Raw genomic sequence first — 25431 nt, forward strand, 5'->3', positions numbered from 1 at the left:
GGCGGCCTCAGGACAGACGCGAACATGGCATCCTCCCAGTCGTTGCAGGTCCCGCCCTCGCCCTCGTCCTCGAAGCGCTCGCGCAGCAAAGACAGCACCCGCTCTGCAGCCACCTCCCTCGACACGCCCTACTTCACGCCCTCGGCCAGCGCCCCGAGCCTCGTCATACCCAACCTAGGCGAAACACCACAGAACCTACAGCCCCTCGAGCACGACCCCGCACCATACCCCGCCTTCTTGAACTTGAGCAGACCAGGCAGGTAGACTGTGCCTCCAGATTGTACACAAGGCTGGCTGCTGACTAGGCGCAGACGTACACCAGAAGTTCGTTGATCTGGAGTGGGAGCAGCGCCAACGCGTGGTGCAAGGCCTGCAACACCAGAATGGCGACCCCGAGCAGCAGCCTTCGCAGTGGGCCCGGTGCATCGGCGACGACGTAAGGGACCGAAATAGATACCTCAATGTCGATCCCTACCAGAGCAATCGCGTTCGCTTAAAAGTCCCAGACGGGACCAGCGACTACATCAATGCCTCGCCCGTGGAGCTCAGATCGAGTAGTTCGGACAAGGTGCTGAAATACATCGCAACGCAGGTACGTTGGTCGCAAGGGGAACATGGACATCCTGGCTGACCGTGAGCCAGGGCCCCAAAAGCGACACCTACTCGCACTTCTGGCGCATGATATGGCACGAAACCACCACCCCGGCCGTCATCGTAATGCTCACCCAGACCCACGAGGCCTCGCGCGAGAAATGTTACCCATACTACCCGCAATCCCTCGAAACCCCGACCATGCGCCTGAACGCCCAGGACGAATACGAGGACAGTTTCATCCACGAGCTCCACCTCGCAAACCTAGAAGAAGACCAGGAAGCTCGCGCCCAGATCCGCGAACTACACATGACGTCCGAAGGCAGCGCCGACTCGCGGACGGTATGGCACCTGCTCTTCGGCGGCTGGCCCGACTTCCTCGTCCCGGAGGGCGCCGACCGCGCGGCCCTCCTCCGCCTGATCGCCATGAGCAGGGAGAAAAATGCAGACAACGCGACAAACCCGCGCATCGTACACTGCAGCGCCGGCGTCGGCCGCAGCGGGACCTTCATCGCGCTGGACTGGCTGCTGCAGGAGCTCGACGACGGCAGCCTCGACGAGGTGGCCGACACCGAAGACCCCGTGTTTGGCGTCGTCAGTCGCCTGAGGGAGCAGCGCATGATGATGGTGCAGAGTGAGCCGCAGCTCGCCTTCATCTACGACGTTATCCGCGAGCGCTGGCGCGAGAGGTGGATTAGTCAGCATGAAGAGGAGGCCGAGAAGATGGGCGTCACGCGGCGCAGGTCGGACGCTACGCCCGAGGGACCGAGTCTGAAGAGGCAGAAGTCGGGGTATGGCAGGGAAGGGGACGAGGATGAGAGGGCGCAGCTGGAGGCTGAGCTGTTCTCGAATGCGGAGATGGAGTGAGGGCGGGGATACAACGTGGCCCTTGTGTTGCCTGCCTGGTCTTGCAGGTCTTTGGACGACGGACGCTGCATACATAATTGCGTGCTCGTGGCTTTTCTTGTTCTGTTGCATTTCAATTGCGCGGCATTGGTGATTGACTGACGGGTTGCATAGATTTCATCTGAATATAGAACCACACACTTCGGTGTCGTTGGTGTGCTTCTGCTTGCTCTAGCTGTAGATATCCAAGCGAAATGAGATACTCGGATCAATATTCCATGCATGTTTTGCCCCGTGTCAAGAGCGAGTATCTGCCACCGCTGGGCACCAGAGCTGACCGTGGCACCATCCATTACGGTAGTAACCCCACTGCTGCATATATTTCCGCCGGGCCCGCCGTTTCTCCTTTGACGCGTACTCCTCGCATCCCGAGAAGTGCTATCTCAGCGGCCCTGCTGTTTACACGGGATCTCATCGAACCTGGGACGGTCGGGATAGTAGTGTAAAGAAACACCACGAATCGATATGATTGGTCGATACACGGAGCGTGCACGGTCCACACTGGGATAAGATGCACGTCACGTCACGATGCTGGCGCACGCTTCGGCACCTTGCACCATGTTCCAATCCCCGACCTTAATAGATCGTTGTTCACCCGTAGTAGATACTACCGATGACAACAGATGCCGATGATATGACCGACACGCCCTCCGCCGAGCCCTCTGCGGCTTCCGGCGCTGAATCCCATGCACCAAGCTCGCCGGCGCCGGCGCCCAAGAAAAGCGACCATGTCGAGCAGCAGGACTTTGTCAATCCCACAATTAACATCATAAACAGCTTGTCCAGGAAAACGTCCACTTCCGGGCTGTCGCTCGCATCTGGCGTGTCAAGAGAAGGAACACCCCCGCCGCTGCCCCCGCGCCCAAACCTGAACCTGCTCGACTCTGCTTCGCGCCCTAGCACGTCGCACTCTATAACGCCGGGCAGGCCGCGCCTGGTATCCAAAGCAACAACGCAGCTTTCTTTTGCAGAATCAGCGAACCACAAGAACGATTCGAGAGAACCCAGCTCGTCGCGGGCACCGAAACCGCGGTCGTATTTCGGCTTGAATGTTGGCTCGTCAGGCAATACTAGCGATGGGGAGGACAGCGCGAGCATAGCAAGCATCGCACCTGCTGCAGAGGCTGGGTTGGATGCAGAGAGCATGTTGGGCGAGGGCATGGGTGTCCACGAGAAGACGCTTCTCGCATCGCTAGGGCAAAACTCGCAGGACGCACCGAGCATGTTCGCGTCGGACCCCGTCTTCGAGGAAGCGTTCGCCAAGGAATTCGACGACGTTGAGGAAATGGCACAGGATAACTCGAATGAAGGTCAGCGGCACTCACACCTGTTCTTGCATGTAGCAACCGTGAGGCGGACTCGTGCTGATAGCTATATAGAATCAATCATGAGAGTATGGCGCGCGAAGATGAAGCACTTTCTTATTCTGTCATCTGCCGGAAAACCCATATACAGCCGGCATGGCGATGACCAGCTCATTACGAACTACATGGGCGTCGTCCAGACACTCATCTCTTTCTACCAGTCTACCAACGATACGCTGCGAGGCTTCACTGCCGGCGATGTACGCTTCGTAGTCATGTCGAGAGGCCCGCTCAATCTCGTCGCCATCACGCGTCTCCCTGAAAGCGACACCCAGCTGCGCGCACAGCTTGATGCACTTTACATGCAGATACTCTCGACCCTCACACTCCCATCAATGCAGCGCATGTTTGCTGCGCGCGCCAACTACGACCTGCGGCGGCCACTCCAAGGTACTGAAACACTACTGTCCGCTCTGGCAGATGGCTTCACTCGTGGTTCGCCATCAACGCTACTTGGAGCCCTCGAATGCCTCAAGCTGCGAAAATCCCACCGACAAACAATCAACAGCACCTTGCTAAAGACGCGCTCGCCGAATCTCCTCTACGGTCTAATCGTCGCCTCGGGGAAACTCGTCTCGGTGGTCCGACCCAAGAAACATTCACTCCACCCTGGCGATCTGCAACTCATCTTCAATATGCTCTTCGAAGCCGGCAGCGTAAAAGCAGGTGGCGGCGAGAATTGGATCCCTCTGTGTTTGCCAGGCTTCAACAACACCGGGTACTTGTACATGTACGTCAGCTTCCTGAACCTAGAGCATCCGAGCGAGCCCATGCAGGAACGGCCAAAGAGCAGCGAGGGCGACCCGGATGAGGTGGCGGTGCTGCTTATTAGTGCGGAGAAGGAGGGCTTCTTCGAGATGAGAGGGATGCGCGATGACTTAGTTGAGGTAAGTCTTGTCTTTTCTTCGCATTGTCACCACCGAGCAAGGCCCGAGTGGACACCGCGCGATTTTCCGCGCGGCGCACAGGTCCCAGGATAAACAGCAGGACCAGCATCACATCGAATACGACAGCATCGGCCGAGACCGAAACACCAGGCCGACGCGTAAAGAAAGAAAGTAATAGGGAGGGTGTCGGAACCGGCCTGTCGACATCATCCGACCGTCCGCCGCGGAGCTTCCACGGAAATACTGCACTCGCACTTCTCCATACCGCTTTTTCGGCTTTCGCCCAATTCCTCTCTGCATGGATTACCCTCGCTAACGCACTACCCCAGCAACTACAACGCAACGGCGGTATATCCGCGATCCGCCAATCCGTCCACGCTGGCCGCCCCCTCGCCACCGACCTCGTCCCCGGCACCGTCCTGCGTCACTTCCTCTACAAGTCACGCGGCAACGTTCAATTCTTCTCGCCGTCGTTCTCCCCGCACTTTGCCACCCCGGTCGATCGCCGCAGGCTGCTGAATCTGTACTCCCTGCTGCACAGCCATCTTCATAACAAACCTGCGAGTCTGAAGATACACTATGAGATGAGTGTGAGTGTCATTAGTTTGGCGTGGAGTACCCCGCTATTTGAGCTGTATGCTGTTGCGGATGGCAGGACGACTAGGCAGGCGTTGGCGGTGGCTGCGAATCAGGTTGTGGAGTGGGTTAGGCGGGAGGAGGAGAGGGTTTTCATCATTGGGGGGGCGGTGTTCTAGACACACATGTTGTGGGAGGAGAGATACCCGTGAGTAGGTTGAAAGGGGAAGATACACACTGGTTTGGGGTTGGGATGGGGTACATGAACATATGAATCGTGGGAAGGGTAAATGGCACATTCCAAATAGGAACCTCACATAGCGCCTCCCTACTTCACCTCCTCGTAAAGCATCGGAGTCACACATCGCTTGTTCTTCCTCACATCGCGCGCCTCTCCATTTACGCACATTTCGCCTGATTTCGCGGCAGCTTTCGCTGATTTCCTGTGCAGGCCTTTCCGTATCTCGTCTTCACGACCACTCCATTGAGATAACTGCAGGCTTCCATCCACATTCTGAGCACTACAGGAACACAGCACCCGCTCCTTCTATCCGAGAACTACCATTCGCCACCCAACTCACCCCAGCGATGCGCCTTCCCATCCCAACCCCAAGCACAACACCAGCTCCTTCATCTGTCATTCACAGCTCGTCATGTCACCGCGCCTGGTCCCGCCATACTTACTGCGACATCAATCGGCCACGCGTCGCGGTGGCGTTGTTGTGACGGTGCAAAAGTATCACTTGTTTCCAGCATGTTTCTCGTAGCCGCTATTGTTTTTCATTGCTGTTATCCGATATGAGGACCTCGGCGCTCGCGGCTGGAGTGGCGCTGGGCGCTGGGTCGGGCGTGTTGGCTTCGCCGACGCCGCCGCTTGGGCCGAATGTTGACGAGCGGTACGGGACACGAGAGGTCTTCAAATAGGTGAAAGGTACCTCTACGCTACTTTTGCTTCACAGCTTGACATGTCGATCATAGCTCAGGGCTTCAGAGGACACCAAATGGCAACCCTGCGCCCACTCGTTCTAGTGTATGGCCCTAAGGGTGCCGCTCGACTACGATGATGCCTCAGTTGGCATTGTTGCGACTCACTTTATGAAGTCACCTGCAGAGAAGAAATCGAATCATCCCCAGGACATCCTCGTCAATTATGGAGGACCAGGCGGCTCGGGTATCGAATTCATGCCGAGTAGCATCAAGGGCCTACGCCAGAAGCTAGGATGGGAGCACAACATAGCCAGCTTTGATCCACACCGTCTTCCGGCGCATCGATCCTGCATTCCCACATCGCTGTAGCCGTAGGTGACGCGGCTATTGCAGGTTTCAGCGTGGGCGTCGCCGTCCTCGTCTTCTTATTCGGCCGATGGGGCCGTGTCAAGGAGAAACAGTGCCAGCTTGAGGGCCAATGTGATTCTTTTGGCTCACGCCGGGGAGACGAAGCAGGGGGTGTACAAATATACGTCGGTGTCGACGTCGATGTGAAGCGCGCTTTTCTCCAGAACTTGCCGACTACAGCGGCAAGCGAGCACGTCTCCGTCTGGCGTGGACGGGGTCGATCATGGCAGCGTAGTCTAGCGTGAAGGTCATCATGCGTATCTAGCAGTTCGTTCTGCTCCGTTTCCTTTCTCCGAAATGGCTGTGACCCCTCCTGTAGGAAGTGACTCGCAAGTACATAGTTATACCACACCCTACCTCATCCGCCCGCCCATCCCAACTCATCAATCCCAAGCACAGCCTCCCTCCCTCCCCCCACCATCACTGCCAGCCATCTACCGAACCCACACACACCACACACGACCCACGCACACAGCCACAGTCTCAAGTTCGTCCAAAATCCCAAATCCAGTCTAAATCCGACCCCAAGCCAAGTTCACCATCAATCCCAAATTCCAGACCCTTCCAATCCCCCCGCGTCCGTCCCACCAACCAATCACAATCCCCCCATCTACAATACAAAACCCAACAACCGGCCCGCACCGCGCCGTACCTCACACCACCGTAGCCCCTGCGCCGCGCCCTACCTGCACGTCATCCCTGCAGTGGCGCCAGAACCAGTACCACGGGAGGGAACGAAGTCCAGCCCAGCTCGGAGCCGCCGTGCTGGGGTGACGTCTGCCAGACCCAGTTCAGGAAAATAGCACGTCCAAAGCCGCTGGTCCAACGGCCGTAGCGGATGAGGAACTTGCTCGCGTGGTGGAATAATGTCATTAGAGCAACGCAAATGGGATGAGATCGCTGACCTCAACGCTAGGCACAGGTAACAACGGGGAGTATGGGATGTCAACAGTTGACACGCTGTCCAGCGTACAAAATAAGGTGCCTCTGGCTCGGGGACAACCCAGGCTGCGACCTTGCGCATGCTGCAAGAGGAGCATTGTTTCATAAGCATCACAACATCACCACCATTACCATCATCGGACACAAGGGTAATGCAAATATAATCCTTATAAAGGGCTGCTCACATATGCAGGCACCTGGACTACATATGCCCCTGTGTAACTGCTGCCATATCTGTCGTGATGGACGATAAATACAATGTCAGAAAAAAGGGAAGAGTAAACCGTGCTGTGCTGATATCTAGCTGGATGAAGGTCTCCCCAGGGTCCGCCAGAGCAAGCATCGCAAGACTTGCCTAATCCAAAACCAGTCTATCGACAAAAGCCATTTGACGCTACTAGGGTAAACCGTTCGCCAATAGTCCTCTACCGGAATAGAGTCCAAATCCATCAAAAATGCAATCGTTGATACCATGACGGAGGAAAAGTGCGAACGAAGGGTAATCGAATTCCATCTTTGTTGTTCGCATAGACTTGTTGACCGGTAATTGAGGAAGTCCAAGTTCAGCTCCCAGTTCCGAATGCTAGAAGCAGGAGACGAGGTCGCCCAGTGAATGGCAGCCGATGACCAACCGATAAGTCAGAACATGTCGAAGGATAAAGCAAAGCATTGCTGGTAAGAGGTGACCAGCGATCGACCAAAAGAGTCCGAGGCCGAAGATCAAGGGCATTTTGCAAGACTCCTGGCGAGTGGAGCCGTTGTCAATGAGGTGAACAAGTACCGTACAAGGGAGAGCCAGGACCAAACGATGGTAGACGCTGGTAAGCCAATTACCGCATTAGTTGAAGCTCAAGCATGAAACGTTGATAAACGCAGGTTTGCCAAAAGCCATATTATGGTACGATATCAGAGAAACGTTCCGAGGCGGCGTCCAGAAACGAAGCTTGGCTTTGCTAATGGAGTCAAGGCCATGTTGCAACGGAATAGCTGAATGTGTTCGCATTGTCTGGTGTTGACGCGAAGCTTCCACGAACCGGTTGGTTATGTTGCATAATTGGAAAAGGGGCTATCGAAAGACATGGTGCTGAATTGTGAATTCTCGGAAGAAAGGTCATCGAAAGATATGCTGTGGAACGTATGGTAGAAAGCTGGAAAAGAAAAAGTCAGGGTATTGGGCAGCAGGCGTGATGCGTAAGTCGTGAATCGTAAGTCGTTCCTGGTAAGCAAAAGACGGTTGCCCAAGTGAAACCCAAGCTAACAAAAAGAGAAGTGGAGGCTGTGCAACCCTAATTGGAGCCGGAGGACCAACGCCTGAACCGTGAACACCATGAATGCGGTTCACTCAGTCCAGGCACTCTTCGAGTCGCGATATGAGGGTTGAAGGTTAATTGTTCCAGATGTTCTCGATCAGACCGGCAATCTCCTCTCGCGATAGATTCCTCTTAACTGAATTGGAATAAGACTTTTGTGCAGGCTCATCCATCCACTGATTCAGAGGACTAATTTCTTCAAATTAGATACGAGTGTTGTAGTAAGAATCCACCAAGCGTTCGGGCGCCTCGCTTGAATGGATAACTATGATTCCCACGAGTACCTCATCCTCGTAGCGGAAGAACAGAAGACGGGACATGATGTCTACTGCAATGTAGATGGACCGGCTGACTCGGTGCGAGAGGTGCCGTATCGGCGGCTGCGAGGCTGGATATTGGATTGAAACGGCGACTCAGGCTCCTCGCTGGGGTGGCAGATCCTGCCGGAGAGGGAAGGGAACGAAATGACGAAACCGGGAGTGTAGCGATGACCAGGACCGGCACGAATGACCGGGACGGGGGAGTGTTGACGAACGCGGATCGTCTCGTCGCTGGAGGAGCTGTTGCGAGAGTTGGCGGGCACCGTGACAGGCTCCGAGTCAGGCTCGAGGGGAGTCTCCGGACGAGTACAGGGGAAGATTTTGTACAAGCCCTTCTTGAAAAAGGCGCCGACGGACTGAACACAGAAAGTGAACTTCGACATTCCTTGCGCGTTTGCGAAGGTCTGACGTTGTAAGCGGTCAGGAAGGTCGTCCGGCTCGATTTGCACGCTGTGGTCCGTTGCACGCGACGACTGCAGTTCCCGTATGCGACGTTGGCTCAGGTCGCGTCGATTGACAGAAGCTCGGGTGTTGCGGCGAGGACGGCGGCTGAACAACGTCTTCCGGGGCGAGGTAGTCTCGGCCTCCTCGTCAGATGTCTCGAGTGAGAAGTGGCTCGCCTGACCTGGGTATATGTGTAAATTCGAAGGAAGTGGAAGAGCAGACGTAGGATAGCGCTCGCCTGTGCCGTGGGACTGGTCGTCGTCACGAACGCGGACAGGTCCGATGGGGTAGCCGCTCGCGTCAAAACCAACAGCTGATGGCTCGATAGACCGCCTATCGTCGACGATAGAGTTGTAGCAATGCCCTGCTGGACCTCGTCGCGCTGGGGGTGAAGCTGACGTACCGTATGGGCTGTACGTACCCGCTGACTCTGACGAGGCGCTGGAAAGGCGGTTGCGGAGGTGTGAAGGCCCAGGCCGCGGTGACTGCTTGGACGCGGAAGGGTGAGGCAGCGAAATGTCGACAGACGGGTCTGTCGCCCAAGGATAGTTCTTGTCGAGATTCCAAGGACGAGTATCAGTGATAATTCCCGTAGTCGTGCTTCCACGCGAGCCAAGAGATCGTGTTGAAGGTTGAGAAGAAGGAGAAGAGAAGTTGTGACAGGAGTAAGAAGTTGAGTTGTGTTGACGAAGGTGAGCCGGGGAAGGTGCCTCGAGCCCCGTTGTGTTTACTTCATCGTCACGTGCAGGCCCGTGAGCGATGACGCCGCTCCCCGCCAACGCAGCAGCTTCACCGTGGGTCTGAATACCTCCTTGGCCAGCTACTCCTGCACCGAGACCTGCCTCGTCCCGGTTGTGACACTGTCCTGACGGTTTTCCGTTCTTCTCTTTCCCGGTGATCTCCTTGAATACTTCATCGTCCACGACTAACATGTTCGGAGAACCTGGGATAGGACGCAAGCGGGCCGAAGACCGCTTCTGCGCTGGAAAGCCTACCTCGTTGAGCCTCTCCATTGCTTTCTCCATGATACCCTCCTCGTCGAGAAATTCGTCCGACTGCGCAAGGCCCAAGGCTTCTTTTAACTGTGGCAGCATCTCCGATAATCGAAATGTAAGGCCGTTCACAGACGGAATGGTCAACGAATCTACCTCTTTAACGAGAAGTTCTGGCAGCTTGCGCGGCCAAAGCTCACCGCCCGCATACTGACGCGTCGTAGATGTCTTCGCTGGGGTATCAAGGCCGGCAAATACACTCTTGTATTTCTCTCGATCCTCGCCCGCTGACGCCGATCGCGGCATTACCGTCTGGACCAGCTCCTCCAGTGCAGCTGGGGCCAAGTCCAACGACCGGGATACGCGATGGTCCAGAGCTTCATCAAAACTGCCAAAGCTGCTAAAGTTCATCGAGGGCAGGTGCATCTGCTGGAGTTCACTATTGCGCGACGACCTGACTGAAGGATGTCTCCGAGCTGTAGGCAGGCCATCGGTGGACATACGGAACACAGCAGGCTGGCTGCCTCCGAATGGACGAAAGTTGCTGGCGCTAGTGTTGAGGCTTGAATCTTCATGCGACTCCTCCTTCAGATCAGGGAGGTGGGTCACGGCATGCCGGAAGCCAGGAAGCCTCAGATCGGTCGTGGAGTCCTCCTGGCTGTTTCTACCACCTCGCGCACCCTCAACGGAATACGAATGGAAGCCGTTGGCCCCGGTCCAGTTCAAATGCGTCGTGGCCTGATTGTCCTGACGATGAGGCCCTGGTATCTGGACAAAGGCACCCGGAAATACCTCGTCACGGGATCCAGTAGAAGTGAGGTTTTCCTGCGAATACACCGAGGAGGCTTCCGGCACTGCAGGTGATGGGGTCGTGACCAACTTCTGACGTGCATCGGGAGTGGCGGTAAAAATCGAAGCCGATGTGGACGTGTCGCCCTTCGGTGCGATGCTATTGCCACGCATGTTCATGGTCTCGCTCTGTCGGTGCGGCAGAATTCGCTCTTTTGTCAACACTCGCTGAGGCGCTTGCAGCGCTTGAACAGGCCTATCAGCATATACAATACCGTTGCCCAGCAACACCCTCTCCTTCATCGGAGGTGGCGTAGGAATTCCAGCATTAGTACCCAAATCGTCCAGCTCCTGCGGGTTCGAAGTTTTGACCTCTTTACTAGGTCTAAGATTCGACCCAGGACTAGCCTTGGCAAAACGCTGGCGAACAGAGCGCAGCAAGAAGTTGGCGACGCCTCTTGACTGCTGCGCTTCCCGTGAAGAGCTAGATTCTCTAGGAGGTACGGCAGGGGGGGTTTGGGCTCCGTACTCCAAATATCGGGATGACCCGTCCGCAGAGCCTTGCGTGAAGCTTGGCTTTGAGTTTGCTCGGAACCTGCCAACGACCCTGGACATGCTTGATTCAGACGTTGACGAAGGGGTTGCTTGGCGTTCTGGCAAACAAGGCGACGACGATGGCATCTCGGAGATTGGTCTTCGGAGGAGTGCTTCTGAAGCAACGAGCTGCGAAGACGGTAGTCGCGGCGCCGATCGATCAGGAGTGACTGCATCTATGCAAGTTGTGAAGGATCTTGCATCTGAATCCTTGATGGGTGGATCATGCTCTGGCAAATCTTCGCACGACTCTGCTGTCGCTTGGTCGGGAGTCTTCATTGAAGGATCTGCGACTTTGATCACATCTGTACAGGACTTGAAGGACTGTTCATCCGAAGGCTTGGCAGCATGGCTGCTTGTGTGGTTGCTTCTCTTCTCCACGCGCTCCTCATCGTTGAGTTGCTCCTCTGCAGCCTCTTCGCTCTCTTCTTTCGTATCAGTACGCTGGTAGCCTTCCAGAAGATCCGTCATACCATCTTCACTAGTCGGGTCCGCGTCAGGAGCATACACAGATGTGATATCGTTGTCCAAGTCCAGAGTCAAACCCTTATCAGCCACCATGGGTATGGAACACCGGACAGCGAACTCAAGCGTGGAAGATTCCATCACACTCGAGCCTGCCTGCGACAGGATACTGTGCCGATCCGTGGCATCCTTTGAGTGCGCAGGGTGCACAGCTCGGCTTCCAATACCACGTCGCAAGGCTGTATTGTCATCTTGGGGGCGACCTGCGGATCGCTCTGAACTCCTGGTTTCGGCTGTTGCCCCAGAGATCTCCACCTCTCCGCTCGAGGATTCGGGTCCAATACCTACCAGAACTAGATCACGCGTGATGCGTCGCGGGACTGGTGACGCTGGAAGCTCAGGAATGTCAGGAACGATTCCATCTGAGTGTTGTATTGCACGATCCGGAGCCGCGACATTGCCGCCCTTGGAGACTGGCTCCGGTGTTCCTCTTTCTTCGATAATGGTTTTTATATGCCTGACAAAACCTGTGGGCACTGCGCCAGCGGAGTGTTCCATTCCCTCTTGGATCTCGTATTGCTCACTATAATCATAATAATTGACTGTGCCCGACATGCTGCGGGGCATTGAGTGAGTACCAGTTGGGCTTACAACCACGTCGCCGTCCTTCGGCGTTGGAGGCGACATTGAGTCGGAAGAAGGAACATCTGAATCAAAACGTCGGTTTGTGGAGCTGCTCGAGGTGGAATGCTTCGCCGATTTGTGAGAGGCAGTCCGATGAGACCTCCGAGACTTCCTGTCTCGTTCACGCTCTAGGGCAGCATACCGATGTGGCATCAACGGCGGCACAGGCGGGATATCTGGGTGTGGATCACCATAAAACACCGGCGTCTGAGAGCGGCTAGGGCGCCGACGCATCGATGTCTCCGAGGGTCTGCGAAGTCGCATCTGTCCTGGGTATGGCGGCAAGCCATTGTCCGGGTATCCGCTTCGACGCCGATAGTATGAACCAGCGGTGTCGCTCAGAGCTGGCGAGACGGGTCGATATCCAGGCCTCCGAAGTCGAGTGGGATACATGTAGGGGGACTTAGAGCGTCGAGGGCGATCGTGGCTGCGCAGACTCGCCATCGATCGGTTGCTTGACAGATGAAAGGTCGGCTCAGAGCTATTCGCCATGGTCATGGACAGGCTGCGGTGTCCCTCCCTACGGTCTCTCGCAAATGGTACGAGCGGTGAAGAGCCCGAAATGTTTATGACCGTGGGCGATAAGGTATCAGGGACGTACTGGGGCAAGTTTTGTTCTCGCGAGTGTCGAGTCCCGGCAGAGGCCGTTGAATGCCAGTGGTGATGGCGAGGGCCGGTTCGATTCGAAGCATTGGAGTGTGATGAGGCAATCGACAGCCGCGAAGTAGCACCTCTCCGCGGTGCTCGCGGCACGTTCGGCATGAGCGGATCTATAGCAGAGGCTCCCAGGTTGCCCATTTCGGTTGACGTTCGAAGCATTGAAGCAACCGCCGGAGCGAGCATGTCATGCATGTCATGCTTTGCTGCTGTCGCCGAACCCCTCGACGGGCCGCGTGACGCCACAGACATGTCTGAAGCTCGGCTATTGCGGCCAGAGGCATTCAGCTCGCGGTCGGGTGGTAGCATGGCAGTCCCGTCGTGCCGCAGCCGGCAGCGAAGGGGACGAGAAGGCGTCTCGGGTTAGCAGCAGCTAAATGATACTGCTTGATGAGGTGGCGCTGCGGCCTGCAAACAAGAGATGCTATTCCAACGCACGCCAAAAAGGTTTGGAGGGAGTGACAACGGCGGCAGTCCCGCGCTACCAGCCAACAAGAGGAGAACAATGCTGGCCGCGAGATGTTGTGGAGAGAGAACAGAATCTGCCGCTGTAGGGGAGGGGAGACGTGCTAGGGGGAGTGCGAAGACGGACGGAGCTGCCGCCTACAGAACCCAGCAGGGCAACCGCGTTCTTTACTCACCTGCGCCCGGAGGGGCGCTTGCCTCTGCTGCTGTGAAAACGCAACAACACATAGATGGACTTGACAGAGAAGGCGTGACTCAGTAATGAGATTGTTTTCTACCTACCAAACATCCGGCGCGCCGCAATATCGGGCGGGCGCTCTAGCTTTCTTCTCTTCCTCCCTCTCTTCTCCCTCTTCTTCTTTCGGATGAACCCCCGCGATCGCGGTGCTTATGCTGTCCTGCGCACCGCTCGAAGCCCACGACGAGAGAGGACGGCTCTTCCGCGTCCCAAACCACGCTCTACACGCGCTCTACAAGCATCGTAACCACTTGCAACGGAAACAGATGTACTATAAAACCAACGCCTGGAACGCTCAGGATGCGCGAATGCAGCCAAATAAGTCTGCCGAAAGGGGTATATGGTTGCGCAACTCGCTGTGGGGAAAAGCAAATGCCGCTCAAAGAAACAAACACATGGGGTGATCACTCTACAATGGTGTCTACAGAGTTGTGCTTTTTCTTGCTAAACAGACGCTTCAGCGACGAAAGACTCGACTTCTTCAACAAAAGATTACGCGACGAAGGAAGATGATTATCGAGAGAGGTTGAAGCGCGCGGAGGAACGAGGGGAGACGCCGGTTCGGGTGTCCGCCGAGCGGTTAACGCAGGGGAAACAGCGCCGTAGCGACCTGACATCGAATGTTTAGGTGTGCTTGGACCGCTACTGGGGAACAGCCCGAATTGCGCACGCGGATGTGATGAAGACTGCGCTGACGCCGAGCGGGGATGCATTGACGTTGGAGACGCATACGATGTACCGGAAACAGAAGAATAGGCTGAGTCCTTACCCGTCAGTGGCGGGCTGTGCACCAGCACTTCTTTTTCGTCGCTCACGACCACCTCTTTCTCATCGCTAAAAGACGCGGGTCCGGGTGCATCCTCATACATATCCTGGTGAAGGACTATTTGTACATCTTCTGATCGCCGGTCAATGCCGCCCGAGGAGCTACGGTAATGCTGCCCAGATGTTTCGTCCGTACCAGAAGGTGGTACGTAGATGTCCTGCTGCCTTAGCGTTAGTCGTCGGTCCTCATCATCCTCCTCTTCCTCTTCCTCTTCCTCATCCTCCCGAAGAGATTCTTGTGAGCTTTCATGCGAAACGACCCGAATCTGAGGATGATTAGGAGGGGATTGCTGCCGCGAGGAACTTCCGGATGCAAGTTCCACATTTGCTGAGGGTGGTGTCATAAACGGCGGCCTTTCGTTAGGTACACTTGGAAGTGGCTTATTCTGCGCCATGTTTCGGAACGAACGTGCAGCTTCTCGCGAATTCGAGGAATTGCGTGACGAAGATCGGCTGGCCACCTATGTACACAAGAGACATTAGCGGGCGCTACAAATTGGTGAAACACGACGGGGAGATGTTTGGAAAGGGCCGACGGCTGTCGTAAGGGGCTCGTACCATACTACGGCGGCTAGCAGCTCCGCACCGTTTCTCAATCTCGTTGCAATAGCTGCTCACTTGTACGAGGACAACGCCCAGCTTTTCGGCTTTCGCAACCAAACTCTGCAGGAACTGTGCCCAGCCTCCAGTATTCCCGCACATGGCTGAGTAGATACGCCCAATGTCTCCATCCAATGCTGTCCAGTTGTGTCCTATTTGAAGGAGATAGGCGTCGAGCTGCTGGTTGGCCTTCTGGAACGTATTAATGTCCACCAAGTAATCGTTGAGCATTTGCGACATGCGATTGATGGTTCGCTCGATGGTGACATTGCCCTCGAGAAGCTGGAAGCGATACGTGCGATCGTCGAGAAGGCGGTCGAACTCGTTGACGTGCTCCATGGGAACCTTCAAGCACTTTCTCCGGAACAGCATATCCTTCAAGCTTCCTTCAATATCCTCGTTTGCTCGTTGCAAAAAGCTGTCGAGCTCGTTAACATGCTTTAGCAAGATGTCGGCCACGTCGGCAACCGACTTCTCCAGGTGTTGATGCAACAAATGCACACCAAAGATGATCTGGGCGACCGTCTTTAACAGGGGATGGTATTTGCCCTTGGACTTGTTGCGCCAATGGCAGTTGTAAGTGAAGTTCCAAGTAAGCTCTGGCGCATCATGTTCTCGGCAGAGCATGTGCTGGCGCTGCTCGATGGTCTTTTTGGGCTTCTTAAAGGGAACAAAGCCGGTCCCTCCAGTGGCATCGAGCATCGACTCCTCGAAGGGCCCCTGCATGGCGCCAAGGGGATGTACTGGGAAGGTCATGACGACGTTGTAGGTGCTGCGCTCCTCCCGTTGGAGTCTGCTGGCGTCGTTTCCGGCATCGAGGTCGCGGAGGCTTCGTCGGTGGTGCTGAGAAGCCCGGAAGGGCACCATGGTGTGGCACGCGCGATGATAAGGCTGCGGCGCCAGAGACGCAGCGCCCGCGACGTCTCTTGCGATTGGCTTCGGGCTCGGGGTCGTACACTGCTTGGCCACGGACCGGGGCCCAGACGATGCGCGGTGTGGGCAGGTGCAGGCGGTGCATAAGCACTCTGGACCGCACCAGATGGCAAGGGAAGGGGTGAATGGAGTCAACGGCCCCGGGAGGATGCACAGGCAGAGGAAAAGGGCATGCTGGGGGAGGACCGACCGCAGCGGCACGTCTGCGAGAAGGATGCACGACAAGGAGACGGCGCACGGCACGTGGTAAGGAGCCCGAGGGGTTTCCACCAGGAGGTCCGCCCTGATCAACAGGCGCCGCCGCGGTACCGGCCGTTCGCCAGCCTCGCAGGAGTCGCTTGGTGCATGTCGTGGCGCGCGAGGCCCCAGTGCGGTTTAGACACTGCAGCTCTAGCTTCCGCCCTCCCTGCCCAATGCGCCCGATGCTCCGCACACCCTCTGCAGCCCGCGCATGCGAGCCGCGCCCGTCGCTCCTTGCTGTCGCCTACACTTGCTGGCGCCAGACCGCCTGACTGGGGACCTCCTACGCGCTCTCCCGTCCACATCCAGCAAGCAGTCGCCGGGGGCAGAGCGCGAGGAGACCGCACGCGACCGCACATCTCCGTCCGCGCAGAGCAGTGCCAGTGACACCCAACCCGGCGCGGCAGATGTGCTCCGCATCTCTCGCGCTGCAGCGAGGATCGCCGGCCTCCTCCACGATCTGAAGCGTGAGCTGGCGGCTTTGGACGCCACAGCACCCGTCGAGACACGCGGCTCGCTCGGAGTCATCATCAAGACGCCTGGAGACAACACTAACAGCATCAGACTCAACGATGTCGCGCAAAGGGAGCGTGTTGAGTTCTGCTACAAGCGGCCCGGATTCGGGACACACGGGAGGCACCCGTGAACGGGGGCAGGTGCAGACCCTCCAACGCAGTCACTATTGAGGGCGACGGGACAGGCACCGCGGCAGGTGCGACCACGGTGCCCCTCTTCAAGCACACACGCCGCGCCTCAGATGCCGAGCTTGAGAAAGAGCTGGTCTCCAGGAAGAGGCAGAGGCTCAACAGCGGCGAGAGCAATGCGAATAGGCCGCAAGACGCAACTGACGACGACGAGGACATTACTAAGGAGCATTGCATTGCTTGGACAAAGGTTTGTGTCATTGTGTACCTGAAAGAAGCAATGCCGTAATGAGACTTTTGGAAAGTATCCTAACACATCCAAGCTATTCATCTCTACGCATATCCAAGAAGAACACCAAACAGGTTATTTACCATCCACGCCACCGGACCCAGACATCCACAACGGTATGACTATCTTTCTCCGAATCAACGATGAGATACCATCCAAACCCAGCGCCAGCCACACAAGCATGGTTCGGCCATACCAGGACCTTGGACCCTATATCTAATGGCTTCATGTCGTGCTCCGGGCCTTCCCATGTCAAAATTCCATGCTCTTGACTTATACGGCCTACAATCCAACCAGTCCTGTCTCCTCGCTCGTCGTAAACAATGTTGCCATCATTTCCCAGCTCATTGGTCACGATACCCCATCCCGGATAGCTCTTGCACGGTTCCCTCCCCAACGCTAACGACCCAGCGGACGCAAGCGCCTCAGGTTTCTCTCTCTCATCGTATACAGAAGATATCTCGAGCAGGACTTTTATCCCGACGCTGTCCTTCGTCAACGCCGCCCGCCCGGAGGCCGGCCGCGCATGCGTCGCTACTTGCTGCATATCGAGTAGCGGATATACCCCGGCATGCAGCTCCACAGCATACGTCTCTTTCAGGCGATTCAGCAGCGTCTTGAACTCCGCGGCGCGCGGCGATCCAGAAAGCATGTTCATCGCGGCTGTCGCTGTGGGCGTCGCACCCACTGTCAGCACCACTCTCCTCTTCAGCAGCTTCAGATAATTCTCCTCGATTTCCCCAGCAGCCTCTTCGAGCCCTTCCAGCTCGGAAATCAGACCGTGGGCAGCATCTTTCTCGGAACTACCAGCGTACGAGTGGCCGAAGTGTGAGTAGAAGCCGCGGAACTCTTCGCCGACGGTTCCCACCACCTTTCTGATCAGGCGCGGGAACTTCTGGGATGAGGTGGTTATGCCGGCGCGCTGATAGCCTGTGTCGATCTTGATGAAGACGCCGATCTTGGCGACGACGAGCCCGTCTTTGAGCTTGTTGAAGGACTCGATGTTGTCGACGAGGATGTTGACACTGCCTGGGCGCAGTTTAGAGGCGAGGTGGGTGAGGCGGGGAAGGATTGTAGGGGCCGGGGGGACGCCGTAGAGGACCTGATCAGAATCGAGAAGTGTGAACATGCATCCTATATATGTGGGAAGGGGACGGTGCGGAAAGGAGTGCTTACGCTGCTTTCTCGCCCGTTGGCCTGACACTCCAGCAAGAAGGGCAGCAGATTCTCCGCCTCGACCAGCGTCGAGACGATGAAGTTTGCGGGCTTGTCGAGGGCGGGGCCGACTTGCAGCTTGGAGAGCTCGAGCGTCTGGTCAACGTGTCAGTCTTACCCCGTCTGCTTTCATCCGTTTTCCTCCCACTGGACCGTATATGCGTCCACCAGTGGCCACGGAAGGTAGAGAGACTGACCTTATGACTCTTCACATGCGCCCTGAATCCGACTCCCAACTTCCCACACACATCGAGCATCGCTTCGCAGTTCTTCCTCACTTTCGCGCGGTCCAGCACCACCGCGGGTGTAGGCAGGTCGACGAGCTTCTTCCCGACATACTGGAGTTGTAGGGAGGCTTGTGAGGGGAGGGCGAGGGAGGCGTAGGGGTAGTCCATGGTGCGAGATCGGTTGATTTTGCTTTCGGATGATGATATATGGATGTGGAATTGATGTGGTGTGGACGCGTTGGCTTTGGAACAAAGCTTAGATAGAAGACTGAGTACAGTATGATGTGCTACTCCTCCAGGAGCAATGTAGTGTTGGAACTTTTGAGCTGGTACTGTATCCGGTCCTTCAGAGGTGTTGTGTGCTTGCAACTGTGCGCTGATGCCGAAAAAGGGCGTGCGTGAGGCTTTGAAGCGGGACAGATTTCGCTGCGGTATGGAAGTCTTATACTTGGCTCCACCGAGATGTATTCTGGGTGTTTATATGAATGTGTGACTAAGTAGGGCGTGGGTGACGGGGGACGGGGGTTCAATGTCCGAGGAGGACCCGGTTCGTCCCGTCGGAAAAGCGTGCTGTTGAGGTGAGATGGAAAGGAAGGTGATGGTTTTCCGGACTAGGGGTCTGGAATTGGGCAAAGTGCGATTGAATGGAAGGAGGGGGTGGAGAGTTTGAATGGGTGAGAGGTTTTGTGGTGACTGAAGTACAAGGTACGGAGGACTGGGATCCATCTGGGATGCCCCTCATGTTAGTCGGTGGTAGAGTGTCGCGCTAGATAGGCGCTGGCGCGCGGCTAATGAATTTGCGTAGAATTGTAGGAAATGGTAGGAGGTGGCTTGGAAGTATATATCGTCTCCAATACTTACAATCTCGATATGTCCAGTCAGTTGTGTTGGCTCGCCCACGCGCCGGGATCTGGCACGCGGAAAGCACCTGCATCTGCAACGATACACAGTAGACTTTGTTCGAGAGCATGACGTCATGGTGTTCGTTTGGGAGGCAGAATACCTCACAAGGGCTGGGCCCTAATGAGTTATCTGCCTTTTCCCGAGTCGCTCTCATAGCAGCGGGCCTCAAGTTCTGGGCAACCGCACACGAGTGTCCTTTCAAACGTGTGGCGTGCGCTTCACTTGTTGCAGCTAGGCTGTTTCTGACCCTAGTCCCGCGTCTCGGTGCTTTTGCGAGTCCTGGAGAGGACGTCACCCTTATCGCACTTCGCTACGCCTTATAGCAAGCGCTACTGCACGCTCTTCAAGGCATTTTCCATCCGCAAAGACCCCAATTGCCATTGTACTGTGCGCAACAAAGAGCCAGCGCGACCGAACCACCCGTACACACGGAACCGGTACCCCACCGAGGCTTGTCGTCCTTTCCCCATCGGGACCTCTTCCTCACCCGCTCACTATACGACATTTTCCCGCTTTTCCGCCTGCTGGTATCCACCCTGACCTGATCCTCATTCGCATTACCTAATACCGCTGGGCCTCCCATGTCCGCCGCTGCTGGCATCTCGGCATCTAATAGCTCAAACAATGCGGAGTCGCGACCTACTAGCCTCCCCAACTCGAGATACGAATCCAATAGCAGTACTAATACGCAAGACCTATCACCGAAGCGCGCAGCCTCATCACAGCATATAAGAATCTCCAAGCACCTGGATCGACCGCACCTGACCGGCAAGAACCGTACGTTGAGCGATGTGCTGCGTTCGCATCGAAACCACCAGGAGCAGGAGACGTTGCTGGGCGACGATGAACTTGCGGATCCCGACGGATGCGTCCGAGGGGAACATGCGGCTTCAGGACCGCGGGAAAACTTCTATACTGATCCGAACACGAAGTTGAATGTTTACTATAACATTCAGCGGATCCGACGGCTGGTGTTGGCGAGCATAGAGGACCCGTATAGCATGGATCAGCTGAAAGAACCACGCATGAATGTTTTGATCGTCAAGCCTCTTGTCGACCGGCTCTTTGATGCTGATGATATATCAATTGGTAAGGGAGCTTTGCTTCCTACCTCGGAGTCTGACTGACGATCTACATATAGTCTACTGCCTGTTTGTCAACAGGATGCAATTCTTACGCGAGCAGCAGTTCCAGCATCATCACCAGACTGTGAATCTAACCCGAGCCAACTTGTGCGAGTTGGTTGCCATGAAAGTTCTTCGAAGGCACGATGAGGAGTTCACAGGGAAGCAAGGCCTACTTCAACTAGCCAGGATCTTAGTCTCTCCGTTCACGCCGTTCCAGAACGCGCCCTCTGAGATATGCCCTGAGAACCGCAAGTGGGAGTATCAGAGCCAGGGAGGTTACGAGGGCAAGTTGACTGCACTGGAAGTCGCAATCGTTTCCGAGAGCAAAATGTTCCTCAGCAGCTCAGCGCCACAGAAGGTCATCGACGGCGTTTACCGTGGCCGCATCGTCTACACCCCAACTGCCTTTATGGATATCCTTCCTGATCACTACAAGCACAAGCCGATATCCCTCTACGATCCACGGCACGCTCCCCTCCTGAACCAGTACCGTTTGATCGTGCCCAGAACTCGTACCTTTGTGGAAGCAACGTGGTTCGTTATCCTGATCGCGCTGTACTGTTGGTGTATGATGAAACAGAACCACGACAAATTTACACTAGCCGAACTCGTGTTCTTGATCTATGGCGCTGGTTGGGTCGTGGATGAGTGCGCGTCCATGTTGGAGCACGGTTGGCAAGTACACACACAAGAGCTATGGGCATTCTTGGACGTCACGTTTGTGGTCATCTACTTGTCGTATCTAGGTCTTCGAGTCTGGGCCTGGTCAGTCGACAGCAGCGATCTTGGGAGGCAAGCATTGGACATTCTTGCCATTGCTGCTCCGATCCTGTTTCCCAGACTGGCCTTTAATCTCATGCCGGAAAACATGCTATTCATCGCACTGCGGGCTATGGTGAAGGAATTCACAGCCCTCAGCTTGATCGCTGTGTGGTGCTTCGCCGGGTTCTTGTTATCGCTCAAGTGGCTCAGCATGGGCAGCGCAAAGGACAACTTCGGCGACGAGCCCGGCCCTATCGAAATCTCCAAGTGGATGCTCTGGATATGGTTCGGCCTCGACGGCACAGGCATCACCGAGTCGCCCAACTTCCACGAGGTACTCGGCCCTGTGCTCATGGTTGTCTACGCCTTCCTAGGCAACACCCTCTTCCTCACGGTCCTCGTGTCCATCCTCTCAAACACCTTCTCCAAGATCGCCGCCGACGCAACCGCAGAAATTCAATTCCGCCGCGCAGTCTCCACTTTCGAAGGCGTAAAGTCCGATTCCTTGTTCTCCTACTTCCCACCCACCAACATCCTCGCCATCGTCTTCCTCCTTCCCCTAAAGTTCATCGTAACACCCCGCTGGTTCCACAAGATCAACATCACCATGGTGCGCGTTCTCAACGCCCCGCTTCTGCTGGCCATCGCTTGGTACGAACGGCACCACCTCTGGAAGCCGAAGCGCAAACCTACTGTCAACGGGCCGACCAAGCGTGGAAAGTGGAGCCTCTGGAGCACCTTCGATGTGCACGCCGAGATCCGCGAGGTGTTCGACGAAGAGCCGCCTGAAGCGGTGATGCAGCGGATCGAGGAGGAGGATGATCTTGAAGATGCGATTCTGGAAAACAGTTTTGCAGGAATGGCGGGAATAAGGAGTCGCAGTATGAGTCCGGGGAGTGCGATGCAGGGGCCAAGGAGGAGGCGACTGAGCAGTGTCTGGCAGGATATGTGAATGTCAGACCCTGGGGCGGATTTGTTGGCGTTAATATAGGGTGCTGTAATAAGCCTGTACACTATCGTTCCTCTAAGTATCTGAGCGTAGGAGTTAGCGTTGGGCTGGGGCTTCGGCTTGCTGTCTGGATATATCGGTCCTTGCCATATCTTTACTCTCACTTCTGATTGCGCATACGATCAGCGTTTTGAGTAGCGTTGTAAGTCAAGAAACTTGAACGTGAAGGAAAGTAGGACAATGAGGTGTGTTTGTCGCAGGCCGTAAGCCCCGAAGTCAACATGATTGGACCATTCTCTTTCGGATTTACGATTACTATCTCCGCTTTCCGATCCTCCTCAACCCTACCGGCCAAACTCGCAGACTTTCGAACGCACAGTACGATGCGGACATTATGGCCAACCACTCGAACGCAACCAAGCGGAGGAGAACGTGTAAAACAGGATGCTTGACCTGCAAGTAAGTGAATCGTGTGAGCGATCGCGTTTAAGGCTCACCAGAGGCAGAGCCAGGAAGGTAAAATGTGACGAGGGAAAGCCTGCATGCCACAGATGCATCTCTACCGGCAGAACATGTGATGGGTATGGAATCTGGGGTGGCGGTGGGAACCATGTCGAGGCAATTGGGGAAACAGCGACCCTATTATCTCGTAACTCGCAACACCCACGATTGCTAGTAAACGTTCCTGTATCACGTTATACTCTTGATGAACAGCTATATCTGGACTGGTTCCATGTCATAACGGTTCCGAAGATCCCGGGCTTGTTCCCACACAGATTTTGGAACACGTTGTTGCGGCAAGCAAGCGTGACCGAGCCAGCAGTCTTTCACGCAACCCTGACTCTGAGCTCAGCCCACAAGACTACAAGAGGTGACGAAAATGCCACGAACAAGATCAATGCGCTGAACGAGCAAGACGCCTTCATGCTTCGTAATTACAGCAAAGCGATTCATCATTTACAACCACACTTAACGACCAAAGACAGAGCGTCTACGCGCGTCGCTCTCATAGCATGCGCAGTCTTTACTTGCCTAGAGTTCCTGAGAGGTAATTTCAAGACGGCGCAAACGCATCTGAGAAGCGGCATGCGGGTTCTACAAGAATATGGTAACGAACAGAACGGCGTAGTCATCCTGCGAGCAACAGACGCTACAGACCAATGGATCATAGAGACCTTCCAGCGTCTACATATGCAGGTTGCACTTTTTCATCGAACGCACCTCCGACCGGCCTTCATCATCCTACAGCACCAGCCGTCAACTACCTCCTTAAATTCAAACTTTGAAACCCTCCAGGAAGCCTGGAACGAGCTCAACGCCATCCTCTACAAGATCGTTGCCCTGAAAGGTAACGTCCCCGCTCACCAGATCCGTGCTTCGCACGCAACAAACCACGGAACCTGCGACAGCGAGCTCATCCCACATCAGCAACAACTCCAAGCCTCGCTCCACCACTGGCACACCACCTACCTCACCTGCAAGCCGCACCTCGACCCACAAGAGCCTACCCTCGTGATCAACGCCGTAATGCTGAACTTCTACGCCCTCGCCTCCATCCTGTGCGCTACGTCTCTCTCCACCGAACTCGCCTACGACGCGCACACCGCTGGCTTCCTCGCCATCCTGGCAAATTCTATACACCTCTGGAAATCGCGGCCTCCGGAGAAAATATGCGATAAGGCTGGTTTCAACATGGCGCATTCGATTGTCGACTTCGGGTGGGTGCCTCCGTTGTATTACACCGCTGTCAAATGCAGGGTGAGGAAGATCAGATCGCATGCTGTGAGGCTGCTGGAGAGTACGCTGCATAGGGAGGGGATCTGGGACTGTAGGATTATGAGTATGGTCATGAGAAGGGTCATGGATCTAGAAGATGATGGTTTGTGTGGAGATGATGAAGGGCTTGCGTTGGATATGGTGCCGAGGCTTGACGGATTGGAGCAGCCGGTATTGCCGCTTGAGAGAAGAGTGGGCGAAATAAAGGTCGAGATGGAGGATGAGATGGTGGAGAGTGTCATGGTTGAGTACAGGAAGGCGTGGCGTGGGGCACAGTGGGAACGTGTGCGTGTTGCGTTAACGACAACCGAAACACGCCTAGATGCGGTTGGCCGATGGAAGGGTCACTGATTGAATGAATAGTCTTCTGACCCGTGGGGACCTTCAAGGATTGCCTTATATCCAAAGTATCGGAATTATGCGCACGCTCAAGCCTTCGCAAGCTGTAGGCGTCCGGGTATTATCACAGGCTCGAAGGAATTGAGTCAATGATGCTGTGGTTTGGTACAGTTCGTGCATCGCGCCCAAGCTAATCCAACTCTAGGTATAGATTTTCTTCCAAGTGGAGACAACTGTTTGGGGTTCACGAGAAAATACTTGCACACGCGTTCTACGCGGTCTAGAACACAGTCAAGTGAGGCTTTGTCTCTCGAGGTTTCTGTGCCCTGTTCAGTTATGTAATGATGTTATCCTCTCAACCACTTGGGTATGCTTCGATTACAGACTCGTCGGTGTGACTGCCGATAAGGAGCTAGAGACTGAACAATTTTCTCATGCGGAGAACGGCGAGGTCCCCGAAAGTTTCGGCAAGCTACGCAATCCTGACATCTTGGCCCCTTTGATAGCGTGTGGTACCAAAGGTCAATCAATGTAAAAGACCCCGGATCGCTTGGACGGAGATATGTGATGGTTTCTCCTTGCAGACGTCCTGCGCTATGGTCGGTATCCACCAGGATGGGAAGGGTGGGTTCCACGTTTAGGAAGCGTACTGGTAGACTCTCAACTAACTCCCCGCGTGCGTCTTTTCGTAACCTTTTCAATCTACAGAACTAAATAAGACTTCTGTAAGAGCATGTATACTGATTGAACATTGGCCACGCTATCTTGAGAGCTGAGGCAAGCGCTTCTTGCCCTCGTGCCTGATTCTATGCAGTCGTTTCTATTATACCTGTGACTAAACCTCGGACAGTTCAACATGAAGGCCTTCCATCTGGTTCTTGTGTGTCTCATCACGCTTCAAGCGGTCCTCGGCCTTAATCTGAGCCGCGGCAAGAATCCTGCATGTCCATTACGCTTTGATGGTACTCCCGACTCGTTGTCAGCCCTTCACGAAGAAGCGCTCAGCAGAACGTGAGTGAGCGGCTACTCCATAATTTCATAAG

At 55.4% G+C, this 25431-nt stretch overlaps 9 protein-coding genes across 9 annotated transcripts; 6 read left to right on the forward strand and 3 right to left on the reverse strand.

Moving 5' to 3' along the window:
• Nucleotides 1-24: 24 nt before the first annotated feature.
• CC84DRAFT_1188774 (tyrosine-protein phosphatase 2) lies at nucleotides 25-1458 on the forward strand (the record flags this gene model as incomplete). Its single annotated transcript, XM_018181008.1, has 3 exons — nucleotides 25-247; nucleotides 306-592; nucleotides 643-1458. 3 exons carry the CDS (start codon nucleotides 25-27, stop codon nucleotides 1456-1458), a joined length of 1326 nt encoding a protein of 441 aa, XP_018032976.1.
• A 492-nt stretch (nucleotides 1459-1950) lies between these two features.
• Nucleotides 1951-4706, forward strand: CC84DRAFT_901852 (DUF254-domain-containing protein). The gene is made up of 3 exons (XM_018187847.1): nucleotides 1951-2807; nucleotides 2877-3748; nucleotides 4078-4706. Exons 1-3 carry the CDS (start codon nucleotides 2111-2113, stop codon nucleotides 4501-4503), a joined length of 1995 nt encoding a protein of 664 aa, XP_018032977.1. The 5' UTR covers nucleotides 1951-2110; the 3' UTR covers nucleotides 4504-4706.
• A 3530-nt stretch (nucleotides 4707-8236) lies between these two features.
• CC84DRAFT_1219582 (uncharacterized protein) lies at nucleotides 8237-12130 on the reverse strand (the record flags this gene model as incomplete). The annotated part of the gene is made up of 1 exon (XM_018183089.1): nucleotides 8237-12130. One exon carries the CDS (start codon nucleotides 12128-12130, stop codon nucleotides 8237-8239), a length of 3894 nt encoding a protein of 1297 aa, XP_018032978.1.
• Nucleotides 12131-13963: 1833 nt separating this feature from the next.
• Nucleotides 13964-15851, reverse strand: CC84DRAFT_1097624 (uncharacterized protein; the record flags this gene model as incomplete). Its single annotated transcript, XM_018174725.1, has 3 exons — nucleotides 13964-14369; nucleotides 14427-14605; nucleotides 14943-15851. The coding sequence occupies 3 exons, from the start codon at nucleotides 15849-15851 to the stop codon at nucleotides 13964-13966; spliced, it is 1494 nt and encodes a 497-aa protein (XP_018032979.1).
• A 437-nt stretch (nucleotides 15852-16288) lies between these two features.
• CC84DRAFT_1166448 (uncharacterized protein) lies at nucleotides 16289-17214 on the forward strand. Its single transcript, XM_018178962.1, has 2 exons — nucleotides 16289-17051; nucleotides 17125-17214. The coding sequence occupies exon 1, from the start codon at nucleotides 16369-16371 to the stop codon at nucleotides 16801-16803; it is 435 nt and encodes a 144-aa protein (XP_018032980.1). The 5' UTR covers nucleotides 16289-16368; the 3' UTR covers nucleotides 16804-17051; nucleotides 17125-17214.
• Nucleotides 17170-18655, reverse strand: CC84DRAFT_1063153 (uncharacterized protein; the record flags this gene model as incomplete). Its single annotated transcript, XM_018173607.2, has 3 exons — nucleotides 17170-18192; nucleotides 18267-18401; nucleotides 18503-18655. Coding segments are annotated over 3 exons (1311 nt in total), but the record flags the coding sequence as incomplete, so codon positions are not given.
• Nucleotides 18656-19418: 763 nt separating this feature from the next.
• On the forward strand, nucleotides 19419-19887 carry CC84DRAFT_901987 (uncharacterized protein). Its single transcript, XM_018187849.1, has one exon. The coding sequence runs from the start codon at nucleotides 19501-19503 to the stop codon at nucleotides 19756-19758; it is 258 nt and encodes an 85-aa protein (XP_018032982.1). The 5' UTR covers nucleotides 19419-19500; the 3' UTR covers nucleotides 19759-19887.
• On the forward strand, nucleotides 19888-22497 carry CC84DRAFT_901988 (uncharacterized protein). The gene is made up of 2 exons (XM_018187850.1): nucleotides 19888-20524; nucleotides 20577-22497. Exons 1-2 carry the CDS (start codon nucleotides 20017-20019, stop codon nucleotides 22274-22276), a joined length of 2208 nt encoding a protein of 735 aa, XP_018032983.1. The 5' UTR covers nucleotides 19888-20016; the 3' UTR covers nucleotides 22277-22497.
• A 170-nt stretch (nucleotides 22498-22667) lies between these two features.
• Nucleotides 22668-24400, forward strand: CC84DRAFT_1178236 (uncharacterized protein; the record flags this gene model as incomplete). Its single annotated transcript, XM_018180325.1, has 2 exons — nucleotides 22668-22732; nucleotides 22825-24400. 2 exons carry the CDS (start codon nucleotides 22668-22670, stop codon nucleotides 24398-24400), a joined length of 1641 nt encoding a protein of 546 aa, XP_018032984.1.
• Between the last annotated feature and the right edge of the window lie 1031 nt (nucleotides 24401-25431).

Source organism: Paraphaeosphaeria sporulosa (genome assembly GCF_001642045.1).
Source record: "Paraphaeosphaeria sporulosa strain AP3s5-JAC2a unplaced genomic scaffold CC84scaffold_8, whole genome shotgun sequence".
Classification (NCBI taxonomy): Eukaryota; Fungi; Ascomycota; class Dothideomycetes; order Pleosporales; family Didymosphaeriaceae; genus Paraphaeosphaeria; species Paraphaeosphaeria sporulosa.

Bases quoted from the DNA above. Each gene is read 5' to 3' on its own strand.
- CC84DRAFT_901852 (XM_018187847.1), top strand. From the start codon at position 2,111: ATGACAACAGATGCCGATGATATGACCGACACGCCCTCCGCCGAGCCC. The intron at 2,808-2,876 runs GTCAGCGGCACT...ATAGCTATATAG, and splicing joins ACAGGATAACTCGAATGAAG to AATCAATCATGAGAGTATGG. The intron at 3,749-4,077 runs GTAAGTCTTGTC...GCACTACCCCAG, and splicing joins TGCGCGATGACTTAGTTGAG to CAACTACAACGCAACGGCGG.
- CC84DRAFT_1166448 (XM_018178962.1), top strand. From the start codon at position 16,369: ATGCGAGCCGCGCCCGTCGCTCCTTGCTGTCGCCTACACTTGCTGGCG.
- CC84DRAFT_901987 (XM_018187849.1), top strand. From the start codon at position 19,501: ATGACGTCATGGTGTTCGTTTGGGAGGCAGAATACCTCACAAGGGCTG.
- CC84DRAFT_901988 (XM_018187850.1), top strand. From the start codon at position 20,017: ATGTCCGCCGCTGCTGGCATCTCGGCATCTAATAGCTCAAACAATGCG. The intron at 20,525-20,576 runs GTAAGGGAGCTT...ATCTACATATAG, and splicing joins TGCTGATGATATATCAATTG to TCTACTGCCTGTTTGTCAAC.